The sequence below is a fragment of the Platichthys flesus genome, chromosome 20, assembly GCF_949316205.1.
Source record: "Platichthys flesus chromosome 20, fPlaFle2.1, whole genome shotgun sequence".
Taxonomy (NCBI): domain Eukaryota; kingdom Metazoa; phylum Chordata; class Actinopteri; order Pleuronectiformes; family Pleuronectidae; genus Platichthys; species Platichthys flesus.
Window position 1 is genome coordinate 2,609,201 of NC_084964.1, and position 13,342 is coordinate 2,622,542.

General features: G+C 43.5%; 1 protein-coding gene across 1 annotated transcript; it reads left to right on the forward strand.

Annotated features, from left to right (window-relative positions):
- The first annotated feature begins 634 nt into the window (after nt 1-634).
- Nucleotides 635-10,930, forward strand: dcxr (dicarbonyl/L-xylulose reductase). The gene is made up of 9 exons (XM_062378490.1): nt 635-730; nt 907-995; nt 5,953-6,050; nt 7,159-7,313; nt 7,444-7,486; nt 7,955-8,054; nt 8,170-8,234; nt 9,759-9,876; nt 10,735-10,930. Exons 2-9 carry the CDS (start codon nt 944-946, stop codon nt 10,836-10,838), a joined length of 735 nt encoding a protein of 244 aa, XP_062234474.1. The 5' UTR covers nt 635-730; nt 907-943; the 3' UTR covers nt 10,839-10,930.
- Nucleotides 10,931-13,342: the final 2,412 nt, after the last annotated feature.

Here is a 13,342-nt window from a genome sequence, read left to right on the forward strand (position 1 = left end):
TTATAGGAGTTTTATAGAGATCTCTCACTGGGAAGTGTCACAAAGTGGATGTGAGTACATTCATATCTGTGTGTGTAAAAGGAATGCATTATGTCAATGGGTATCATCCTGAATGTAGAAAGTTTGTGTGTGTTTGTGCGCTCAGTAATATAACAATATTATTAACAATATTCACTCATCACAGCAACTGATAACAGATGTGAATTTAAGAGAATTTTAATGGAAACAACTCAATGTGTAGGTTTCGATAAGCATCATATAATTAGTCAAAATCCACAAAATCTCAAGTTTATTTTATACATTCATCTCAAATAGGAGAAATATAGTATTTTTAGTTGAGCTTTTACAGTGATAACATTGTAGCAAGGATTGTGATCCCCATTGTATCCACATTATATGATGATTGATTATCATATTAATGTTCAAACACCATAATAAAGAGTAAAGTGAAAATTTAATTGATGAGTTGAGTGGATTAACCAGATCACAGAGGATTTACTGATATATTTATTTTGTTGAATTTATTTCAATAACAGATATGAACCCATATACAGTGTATGTAGATATTACAACCTTATTATTTGGATATGGTATCCAAGTGGTTCAAAGGGTTCACAGTGACTGTGCAGTTCTGACCTGGAAGACAAACATTGACAGTGGAGGTTTCTTGTTGAGCTTCCTGCAGCCCGGAGCTGAGACGCGTCTACTGCTGCTGCTGCTGCTGCTGCCTGTGAGTTTCTCACTACCGCTAACAGACCATAGGAAACTGCGTTCGGATGCAGGCTCATTTTTTTTAAGGATTTAGGAGAGATCAGCTTAGTTTAGCTCGATCAACGCTGAAGTCAGACTTGCAGGAGTCACATGACTGCTTGCGTCTGTTCAACCTTTTAACTGTGTCTGTTCCAGGTCTGTCTGCCTCGGATCTCTGCGCACAGGAACGACCATGGAGATTAGTTTTGCGGGTAAACGAGCTCTGGTCACCGGAGCTGGAAAAGGTAATATACTTCACACAAAAACTCATGGAAACACCCATGCAAGCAGTGTTGCCGACTCCTCAGTAAGGAAGGTAGCTATTGGCTGTCCTAAAAGTAGCTAGATGTTTAAAAAAAACACCCTAAATATGTCTAGAACTTCAAATAAGCTTTGTTCTTCAGAAGCGTATTACAAAAAAATTATTCCGTTTTTCTGGGATAATTATCTCGAAAATTCGGAGACAAATGCCCCAAAAAATTTAAAATAAAAGTGAATGCAATACGCTTCCGTATTCTTCTGTTGAGTCTTTTTTTTTTTTTATCTTTCCATTGAAATAGGCCATCACTTCTCAAAATAACTTCATGACTTTAATGCTGTATCTAGACCCACATACATGAATCGATTTTGTCCTGTATTGTTAAATGTTAGAATATCAAAGGCTGTTATGTGGGGTGGAACTTCTAGTTCTAGGTCCAACCCTGCTCCTTTGATGATGTGCGCTGCGCACGATGATGTACGCTGCAGGATGATATGCAGTGATGATGATATGCGCCTCAGGATGATGTGCGCGGCATGATGATGATGTGCGCCAAAGGATGATGTGCGCAGCCGGACGATGTGAGCCGATGTCCGGCCCAGGATGATGTGCGCTGCAGGATGATGTGCGCTGCAGGATGATGTGCGCCGCAGGATGATGTGCGGTGATGATGTGCGGCGCCACAGGACTAAGTGCGTGCCGCAGGACGATGTGCTCCACAGGAAGATGTGCGCCGATGTGCGCCCCAGGATGATGGCGCTGCAGGATGATGTGCGCTGCACGATGAGGTGCACTGCAGGATGAAGTGTGCCACAAGATGATGTGCGCCCCAGGATGATGTGCGCTGCAGGATGATGTGCACCAGGATGATGTGCGCTGCACGATGAGGTGCACTGCAGGATGAAGTGTGCCACAGGATGATGTGCGCCCCAGGATGATGTGCGCTGCAGGATGATGTGCACCAGGATGATGTGCGCTGCAGGATGATGTGCGGTGATAAACAGGATGATGTGCGCCGCAGGATGATGTGCACCATAGGATGATGTGCGCTGCAGGATGATGTGCACCAGGATGATGTGCGCTGCAGGATGATGTGCACCAGGATGATGTGCGCTGCAGGATGATGTGCGGTGATGCACAGTATGATGTGCGCCGCAGGATGATGTGCGCCATAGGATGATGTGCGCCCTAAAATGATGTGCGCCGAAGGATGAAGTGTGCCACAGGCTGATGTGCGCCGCAGGATGATGTGCGCAATGTGCGCTGCAAGACGAGGTGCGCCGCAGGATGAGGTAAGCCGCAGGATAATGTGCGCTGCTGGATGAAGTGCGCTGCAGGATGATGTGCACCAGGATGATGTGCGCTGCACGATGAGGTGCACTGCAGGATGAAGTGTGCCACAGGATGATGTGCGCCGCAGGATGATGTGCGGTGATGATGTGCGGCGCCACAGGACTAAGTGCGTGCCGCAGGACGATGTGCTCCACAGGAAGATGTGCGCCGATGTGCGCCCCAGGATGATGGCGCTGCAGGATGATGTGCGCTGCACGATGAGGTGCACTGCAGGATGAAGTGTGCCACAAGATGATGTGCGCCCCAGGATGATGTGCGCTGCAGGATGATGTGCACCAGGATGATGTGCGCTGCACGATGAGGTGCACTGCAGGATGAAGTGTGCCACAGGATGATGTGCGCCCCAGGATGATGTGCGCTGCAGGATGATGTGCACCAGGATGATGTGCGCTGCAGGATGATGTGCGGTGATAAACAGGATGATGTGCGCCGCAGGATGATGTGCACCATAGGATGATGTGCGCTGCAGGATGATGTGCACCAGGATGATGTGCGCTGCAGGATGATGTGCACCAGGATGATGTGCGCTGCAGGATGATGTGCGGTGATGCACAGTATGATGTGCGCCGCAGGATGATGTGCGCCATAGGATGATGTGCGCCCTAAAATGATGTGCGCCGAAGGATGAAGTGTGCCACAGGCTGATGTGCGCCGCAGGATGATGTGCGCAATGTGCGCTGCAAGACGAGGTGCGCCGCAGGATGAGGTAAGCCGCAGGATAATGTGCGCTGCTGGATGAAGTGCGCTGCAGGATGATGTGCACCAGGATGATGTGCGCTGCACGATGAGGTGCACTGCAGGATGAAGTGTGCCACAGGATGATGTGCGCCCCAGGATGATGTGCGCCCCAGGATGATGTGCGCTGCAGGATGATGTGCACCAGGATGATGTGCGCTGCAGGATGATGTGCGGTGATAAACAGGATGATGTGCGCCGCAGGATGATGTGCACCATAGGATGATGTGCGCTGCAGGATGATGTGCACCAGGATGATGTGCGCTGCAGGATGATGTGCGGTGATGCACAGTATGATGTGCGCCGCAGGATGATGTGCGCCATAGGATGATGTGCGCCCTAAAATGATGTGCGCCGAAGGATGAAGTGTGCCACAGGCTGATGTGCGCCGCAGGATGATGTGCGCAATGTGCGCTGCAAGACGAGGTGCGCCGCAGGATGAGGTAAGCCACAGGATAATGTGCGCTGCTGGATGAAGTGCGCTGCAGGATGATGTGCGCTGCAGGATGAAGTGCGCTGCAGGATGAAGTGCGCTGCAGGATGAAGTGCGCTGCAGGATGATGTGCGTTGCATGATGATGTGCGCCGCAAGACGATGTGCGCCAGAGGATGAAGTGCGCCACACAATGATGTGCGCTTCTGGATAAAGGGCGCCACAGGACGATGTGCGCCGAGTTTTTCTACCTGACTCAATTTGTTTTGACACAAATGTGATAAAATAATCAACATTAGAACTGGTATCTGCAGAACAGAATGAGGACACTGTACTTTATCTATACCCTAAAGTAGTTGTTGGGCAAGAGTCCCTACTGAACTAACCATGTGGTGGGATCCACACAATGGGTCGTAAAAGTGTGGCCTTTGAGCCAAGATGAAGCCAGCTAAAGTATCCCTCTAAGATCAAGCATGGAGATTGTATCCTCTGGTGGTAACTTAATCCCTAAGGTCTCCCCAGAAACCCCTGCTCTGCTCCTGGCCGCTCACACTCTCCTTTGACCTCTGACACTCAATTGGCTAAAAGCCAGCATCATCCTATGACCAGCACCTCAAGGAGGCTGGGCCTCCACAGGTTAATAAATGCTGCTTCTCATCAATAATCGCTGCCATTCTCCCTGCTAAGGACTTCGACCAGGGCCCTTCGGGGCCTCCCAGATGTTCCAGCTCTAAAGGGGCAACTTTAGTTATTTTCTTTTATTTCTTTCATTTTTCTTTTATCTTAAGTTGAATCTTATTTTGAAAGACTGTTTTTGTTTTTAACTTGAAAAGGCCGCGCACAGGAACTCGCTCGCAGGCCGAGCTCAGAGACTTTCTTTCCACAATCCACAGCTGATCATTCCTGCAGAAGAGACGAGGCAGAATTCCGTCAGAGAAGAGACGAGGCAGAATTCCGTTCCAAGAGCAACAGAAGTTCGCTCTATCCGGGCCAGCGCTGACCTCCGTTGCAACCACGAGACCCACCGGAGCACCGCTTAAGAGGCCAGGACTTCACTCATTTGTTTTCCAGGAATCCGCCCGTCCGCACGCATCCTGAGGTTCAACAAGACATTCGCTGGACTTCCGGAAAATTTGCGCGCCACGCGCAAGCAACACCACGGAGGTCACAGTAAGAGGCTTTATTGTCTGGGCAGAGACTAGTTTAAATACTTAGCGTGTCATTTTATTTGAGTGTGTTTGTTTGTAGATCGCTGATTTGTTTTTAGCCGTGTTATACGGCGGACCGAGACGTTCCTTTGTCTACTGTTTTGAGAAGCGCGCGGTAACGAGCCGGCGCTTCCTTTTAACGTCCTACCGTCAGAGATATTGTGCGGAGATTTACATCTGTTAAAAGATAAATCTCACATGACTGGACTGCCCGCTTCGCCGGAAGTTTGTCTCTGACGATGTTTTGAGAGCTTTCCTGATCTCTCTCTATCTCTCCCTCTCTCTCTCTTTTCTCCTAAACCTGTTTTTTCCACGTCCCGACCTACACTTACATATTTCATGTGGCATAGAAAAATCTGGATTTAAAGAGCCTTAATACATCTCGGCGCCAGAACCAGGAGATAAGAAATCTCTTTGTCTAGAAATAGTCCTTTGTGTAACTGGCGACAGACCGCCATCTTGTCTTCGACCTCATGTCGTACCAGAGGTCATAACACCTCCATCTTGAAATTACTTGAACGTAACATCTTGATTCCGGTCAGACGACGTCACCACGTGAACTCGTCATTACGCCATAGCCACTTCCCCCTTTTCTTTCTCACACAAACACGACAACACACACACATAGATACCCCGTATCACATGCGTGGTCTTAATTGTGATAAGTGCTGCTGCTGTTGTTGCCATCTTTGAAATATTGGAGTTTGTTAAATGAAGAATCATTGAAATAACATTAACTTTATTTCCCCTTTTTAATAAATACTATTGTAATTAAAGTATTCGTATTTCTGTGATTATTTGTGCATATGTATGTGAATACAGCTGGATTACTATAGCCTGTGCTCGAACTTAAAACCCTTCATTGTTTATTATATAATCAATAATATTAAATATTGAGATTATTAATATAATTTATATCATTTGAGACTGATATTTAAAGACTAAATTGTTGGTCGGTGGTGCCCCGCGACAATAAGAATTATTAATGTGTTACCAAACATTAAGTAATGAAGCTGAAGTAATGATGATGAATGTAAATTCCAATGTGCCCTGAGAGAGTCTCGCCAGTTCAGACTGTGAGAAAATGGATGTTCACGAAGTGCTGTTTGGCATAGTCTGAGACATGTGTGGAATGTGTGTGTGTCAGGTCTGGTGTCACAGCCGCAGTTCCACTCAGTAATAAGTCTTTGTGTTTATGGATGTTTTGTGTCTCAGGGATTGGCAGGGCCACGGCTCTGGCTCTGGCACGCTACGGAGCGGAGGTCACGGCGGTGACGCGCACACAGGCTGACCTGGACACGCTAATGCAGGAGGTGCAAACCCAAACACACACACACACACATACACACACATACCCTGTCACCCAACTGAGGGGCTCAGTCCCCGACCTCTGACCTCTCATCCCCCACCTTGCTCTTTCATGGAAATTCATCTTGAGATTTTAAAAAATGAAATTCTCAGACTGGAGTTGCCATTGAGTCTTTATAATAGTAAGCTCTGCAGAGTTTACACAACAAGCACGGGTGCACAGGATGGAACAACTGGCTGAAAGTGTGAAAAAGCCAGGACTTATACAAAGAGGCGTTTCACAAGACAATATGAAAAAAAGAAAACATGCCAGAACTAATACAAAGAGGTGTATTAAAACGTAATAAGAAAAAGATATGAAATCCTCCTCTGTGTTTATAAGCAGTGAGACACCTGGTCAGTTGAATTTTCCCTTACACCAATGCGCCCCAACTCCATCTCTCTACTCATATCATCTAAGGTGTTGACTTTCCTCTCCAACACACAGCTCTGCTTATCTTATTTTATTATTATTTATTTTTCAAATAAGACCTGGTATTTAAAGAAAGTGACATTTTGAAGTTTTTGCTTGTAAAAAACCAAGTTAATCTATAAATATATCAGAAGAAAATTATATTCTTTAGGTAATTTCAAACGTTAAAAAAAGATCCAATTTGAAAGATAAATCTTGATAAATCCTTTGGTAAAGCTTGATATGAGAAGCACAAGAGTCAAAGGAGAAAGCTAGAGACATTTTAGCCTCTTCTCTGGATACAACACTCACTGATAACAAATTTGTGAGAATACTGGAGCTGATCATTAAATACTAAATACTACGGCATGTGCTTTATTCTTATTCTGACAGTATTTTACAGTAATGTACTGCTTTAGTAAGTCAGTCAACTCCTAATCAAGAACAATTTTAGACCTGACTAAAATTGTGCTTTATTCTTATTCTGACAGTATTTTACAGTACTGTACTGCTTTAGTAAGTCAGTCAACTCCTAATACAGACCAATTTCTGATTGACTTGGATTCTCTTTGACTAGAAACATTGTATAATCTGAGGTTGTTGCCCACCAAAACCCAATTTAGAAATGAATCCCATTTAGACATTAATTCTTTCCTCCGCAGTGTGCTTCCATCACTCCAGTGTGCCTGGACTTGGCAGACTGGGGGGCCACGGAGGCAGCCCTGCAGGACATCGGCCCCATCGATCTGCTGGTGAATAATGCCGCCTTTGCCAGCCTGCAGCCGTTTCTGGAGGTCACACCCGACCAGTTTGACCAGTAAGATGAATATGAGATACTTCTATGTTCCCTCAAATATGATGCTTCACTAGCAAATAGTCACAGTGCAATGTATAATGATGTCAAGTGGCATGTGTTTGCTGTGTTCTAAGGTGTCTTTTCTTTCCAGGTCATTCAATGTGAATGTGAAAGCAGTGCTGCATGTGTCCCAGGTAAAACCGTGGCTATTAAAAAGGAAACCCAGATAACTGCCCTGCATTTGCATCCTCACCTCCATTATAAACTGGTCATTCTGTAGATGAAGGTTAGGCTACAGTGTCAAAGTTTTAAACTAGTTCTGAAGCTGTCAGACTTTATTGGCTTGAACTCTGTATTTGAAAAATATATGTGGCCCAAATTCTTCAGGCCATTTTGACATTAACTCAGGGTCTAATCCCTGTTGCACATCTTAAAAATTACATTTCAGAAATCAGGGATTGGATAGCCCTCATTTCATGTTTCATTCAGAAAATGTACAACTCTGGTTTGGTGTCAGGGCAAGTACAGCAAAGGTTCATCTGACTCGCCTGCAATGCCTGAACATGTCAAATAGTAAAGATCTAACAGGAATAATACCATTAGTTTAAATTAAAATGTCTGAATTGTGCTTAATAAAACACAGCCTCTGTCTCTGTGGGTAGATAGTGGCTCGTGGCATGAAGGCCAGAGGATCTGAAGGCTCCATTGTCAATGTGTCCAGCCAGGCCTCACAGTGTGCCCTTAGAGACCATGCTGTGTACTGTGAGTAAGAGAGGAACAGCCATGTGACCACATTCTCCTCAAGTACACTTAAGGAAATTAAGACTATTTCAATTTTTGAACAGCCTGCTATGATTTTTGTATCTCTTTGTCCAAGGTGCCACCAAGGGAGCCCTGGACATGCTGACTAAAGGGATGGCTCTAGAGCTCGGACCTCACCAGGTACCATTACTCTTAAGCCCATTTTTGACTTACAAATCCCAGGAACTGAAATCCATCTTAAAGCAGCATATTGTTGTTTGATACATTAAGTTTATGACATTTAAATCATTTTGATAGTACAAAAAGTTAAAATAGGGAGATGTCAACATACTTTATGGTATACCTGAAGCCTGGCCCGTAGTATCAAGTCCTGAGGAGCTAATGTGAGAACACAGAGCTCCTCTTCAGGATTCAGTGTAAGCGACTGTGGGGGGTTGATGATACCTCCTACACATGACAGATGGAAAAATTAAAAATAATAAACGCAAACAAATATCTCAGGCCATACACGTAGAAGACACTAACAAAGATGTCAAGAGAGCTTTTGGTGATGCAGGCCAATGCCAGTGTTGATGTACTGTGAACAAAACAATGATATCTTTGCAGTGGAATAAAACCTGCCTCTGCTTGCTGTATCACCCCACACCTGAATACTGTGGAGGATTTGCTGCATTGTAGACACGTATGAGCCGAGAACCTCCTGCTGCATTGTTCATTTGAGAAAGGGAAACTGTGGAGAAAGTTCTCTGGAGTTGCTTCCACGTTTAACTGCATGGGGTTTGGACAAAAACCCAAAACAGGATGCTTGACGGGTTTTGGACACCTGTTACGTCCAATGAAGCATTTCACCTCCTCCAGCCTGTGGTGTCGTTCACTGTGCAGGAGGACACAGAGCTGCACCAGGATCAGTAGGATTCACTGTGTGTTTGTGATCCAATTCAATTTGGACACCAGTAATGGGTTTCTCCTGGTGAAAGATAATTTAGTGAGTGAGCCCTTGTGGCCAGTGAGTGTAGCGTGAACCCACAAGGACTGCAAGTCGTGTAGTCTGTCTGATGACTTTGAAAGACGTGTAGTGTAAACTCAAGTGAGATACTTTTATGAATAAATGTTATGAAACTCTGGCAAAACAAATATAGGATATATAAAGTATATATGGCTGCCTATATACAGCATATAAGCGTAATTGACCACTGCAGAATTCATCTCTGTAAGCCCACCCAGATTCCTCAGTCAGCTCCGGAGGTCTAGTTTCTGATTGTCTGTAAAGTAAACCATCCTCTGAAGGAAGAGGCAAGAACCAGGGCCCCTGAATGAAATTCAGACCTTAATGTTCCTTTGACCGTATATTATGTCCATAGAGTTTATATTCATTTACTGTCTAGAGAACTAGGCGCTCAGGTGTATTATAATGCAATCCAACACATATTGATACAACCTTTATTACAATTATCACATTTATATTGGATAGTTTTTATTGTCACATTATACTACTGTACATTATACACATAGTATTGCATCTTTAAATCATGACAATAATTATGTTTGATTGAATAGAGAACAACAGAGCAGAGTTGAATTTACTTAATTTATAACCATTTTATACTGAAGACATGTTAAATCTCAATGAATGGATCTTCATGGAGGTCTCACTCAGTGAATGGAGGAGTTTTAACTAAAGTACCAGTGTTGTGTGGTGATCAGATCCGTGTGAACAGCGTGAACCCCACAGTGGTGATGACTGAGATGGGTCGTCTGGCCTGGAGTCAGCCCGAAAAAGCTAAGACCATGATGGCGCGGATCCCCCTGGGCCGCTTTGCAGGTAAGACCCAGTAGCCTGGAAACACATACTGTTGACTTCAGTGCAGAAGGTTGCTGCAGATGACTGCAATTATCTCAGCCATATGTACACATTCCTGTTCGATTGTTCTGTTCTGAGGTACAGGGACATGTGAGCTGAGACTATCTTATTGCACATTAGGTGGCGGGCAGGTGAGACCCTTGACTGGACACTAGTCTGTCTTGATATCTGCACACCTGTAGGGCATAGATTCATCATTTCGAAAATAAACTGACGTTTCAATAGTGAAATCTGAGATAAATAAAATGCAGATTTAATACACAGGTATAACATTAGTTAATGTTAATTCAAATCAAATTAAGCAAGTGTTTCCCCTTAAGTTGAACTTGACGTTTAGGTGGCCCCCCCTTAGAAAATGAACCTGGAGTGTGTGTGTTCATACCAGGGCGCTGAAAAGAAGCCTGAAGGTTGATTCAGATTCAGGAATGTGGATTCCATCCTGGATGTGGAACAATGGAGCAGCTGTTCACCCTTGCATGTTTATAGTCTCCTCGAATAAGAGGCGGGAGTGAGTGTAGAAACTTCTTGGTTCATGTTGTTCTCTACCAAGACAGTGCTGACTCATTCATTCTGTTGGTCGTTTTTCACAGTGAGGACGTTCAGGTGCAATCAAAGAATAATCAAACATAAAACTAATATTTTGTCAGTCTGTCTATAAACTGAATGTAAGTTTTTGTCAGTGCCCTATCACAATCAACAAATGGAAGGTTGCACTGTTTCCTTTCCAGTGCTACGATCATGAAGTGTACACACGCACTTTATACATCTATTATCCAATGTGTAAACCTGCTTCCTGTGTGTTTGTGTGTTTGTGAGCAGAGGTGGAGGACATAGTGAACAGTATTTTGTTCCTGCTCAGCAATAAGAGCAACATGACTAATGGAGTCACTCTGCCGGTGGACGGAGGCTTTCTGGCATGCTGACCAGCATGAGGACACTCCAACGAGTTAAGAGGAAAAAAGACTTGTCTCGTGGGTATTATTTACTAAATAAAATGCATCCACGGCACAACCAACAGATTTCTTGTGTTAATTACACTTATGTAAGAGCATCAGGTTAAAATGCATCTCCAACATGGCATCGCCACACACCACCTATACTGCTTGGAGGAGTATTACATAATTCAAAACCCAAATAAAACATGGGTCATACAAATGAGTTAAGACACAACCTGAGTAATGTTGCAGACATTCATTTTTAATGATATCCATCTACCTTCCACAAACATCTGTTTATGTGGAAAAAATATCCCTCAAACAGTTCTGATGGCCTTTTCAGTGATCATGTTTATTGCATTTTGCCTGAGAAAGTGCAGGACCAAGTTTTGTGCGAATGGACACGTGATTCATTCTTTATTAATATAAATTATGGTAAGGGTTAGGACATAGACAGTGACGGGTGTACTAGGTGCTGATATCTGAAAGCACAACTTTCCTTTTGTCGTCTTTTAGGAGGAGTAATTCTGAAGTAGCTCCAGAGTATTAACACAGGACAGGACCCATCCAAAACATTCAGGTTTACAACAGGCACTGCAAGTTTTATACATGGATGATATAAATGTAATGGATACAAGCCGAATTAGCAGCCTGATCCCCTGCAAGCAACTAAACCTCTTGCCAAAACCACAGCCCACACAAATTTTCCACACAGATTTGCAATAAGAAGTCAGATTCATGCATGATGTAACATCAGTGCTGTCATCTTGTCCCGGGGCTTCAGGTTGTTTGGTGCTGAGCTAGTGAAAGCCAGTAACACCGGGCCAGGTGTGGTGGTCCTGATGCAGGTGTTTTAGAGTTAGATCACGCTTTTGCAGACTGTAACAAAACACGTCAATATCAAACGGATAGATCCTTCCATTTATCTGCAGAGGACATCCCTATGTAGCTTTCACATATCATATGAAAAAAATATAAAGTTGCTTTGAAGTAGACAAAGTCAACATTATTATATAATCCACATCTTTTAATGCAACAGATTATGGTTTTAATGATTTTAATTCACTGTTTGTCTGATTCTCACTTTACTCATCAGCTTCCCTCAACTGTTATAAGCAAAATGGCTTTACTCCAACTGTAGGGGAGAGCGGGGTAATGTGAGACATCGGGTAATGTGAGACAACCCCTTTATCTAGGCAACGAGTACATTTGTGGTCATGTGACCATAATGTTTTCAAGCCCCTCCTATTCCCTCCTTGCCATGAAGGATAAGTTGGTGCTGGTTCTGTGGAAAGTATGTTTTTTCACAAAACCACTTTTTAAAAAACAATCATATTTATTTTCACTGCCCTTTGATCATTTCCATTGCTAGGAAACATCCTGAATTAATTGGAAATGTGTGAATTTTACTGATATATCATTTTAGCTCGCCTAGAGGGGAGCAAATGTAAAAAAAATTCTCACATTACCCCGCTCTCCCCTATCACTTGCCCCATGTGTCTGTTAGCTGTTGTATATCCTGTTTTCCTGCTTTTGTGGCTGTCTGACCCGCCCTGATGTTTTTCACCTGACTGCAACCTTCCCTGCCTCACTTGTCTCCTTCTTGGTCAGTTCAGCTCCCAGGTGTTCCCTTCTGCTGCTGTTCTCTTCCTAGGGCCTGAACAAAACTTAGGTGTAGGGGTTAGTACAAATACGTTTTTTTTACTAGCGTGAACCTATAGTTAAACAAACAAAACAGACAGTTGTGTCAGGTGTTGAAAGTTTTTTTTCCCTTCTCCAGTGCAAACAACTAAATGTACTGAGTATCTCAGTCCTTTGGATCACAAGATTGCAGATCACACTAATGTAATATGCTGGTATCAAGTCAAAGTAAACACAATATAGTTCATTATCCTCCCAAAACATTTAGGAGCAGTTTGTATAAAACTTATGAAATAAACAGGTCTTTTACTTACTGGGATAATTGTTGTAGTAGTTTTACGATAAATACATATGACTATCATCTTGAGAGAGTAACACAAACAGAAAAATTACCTTGAGACCGAACTTACATCAAAATGCAAAACAACTATTTAAATTGAGAGACACTATGGTTGTCTAACCAAGGCTCCATCCACAGTTATTGATAAGAGTTTCAGGAAAGGTCTCAAATGCAGGCACAACAGCTTGGTCGGTGAAAGAGAAACAAAAAATCAAACAGACTTACAGTGGCAGGTAATAAGCAAGGAAACAAATGATAAAAACAAAACTGAAACAAAAGGAAATACAAGTATCAACTGATGTGGAACAAGGCGCACTGACCAATTCAAAGGGACGCACAGAGAATAGCTATTGATGATATAAAATGCGAGAAGAAGATAAAAGCAGGAAATAAAGCCACACACGGAGCAAAACTTTAAAATAAAACAGGAAACGTTTAACCATATACACAACACAAATCCAGAACACAAGGAAAAACAATATAGCGTCCACAAACCAAAAAGGCCAAACAA

Excerpts from the sequence above, each read along its gene's own strand:
- dcxr (XM_062378490.1), top strand. The coding sequence starts at position 944 with ATGGAGATTAGTTTTGCGGGTAAACGAGCTCTGGTCACCGGAGCTGGA. Across the intron at positions 8,055-8,169 it reads TAGAGACCATGCTGTGTACT|GTGCCACCAAGGGAGCCCTG; the intron begins GTGAGTAAGAGA and ends TCTTTGTCCAAG. Across the intron at positions 8,235-9,758 it reads TAGAGCTCGGACCTCACCAG|ATCCGTGTGAACAGCGTGAA; the intron begins GTACCATTACTC and ends TGTGGTGATCAG.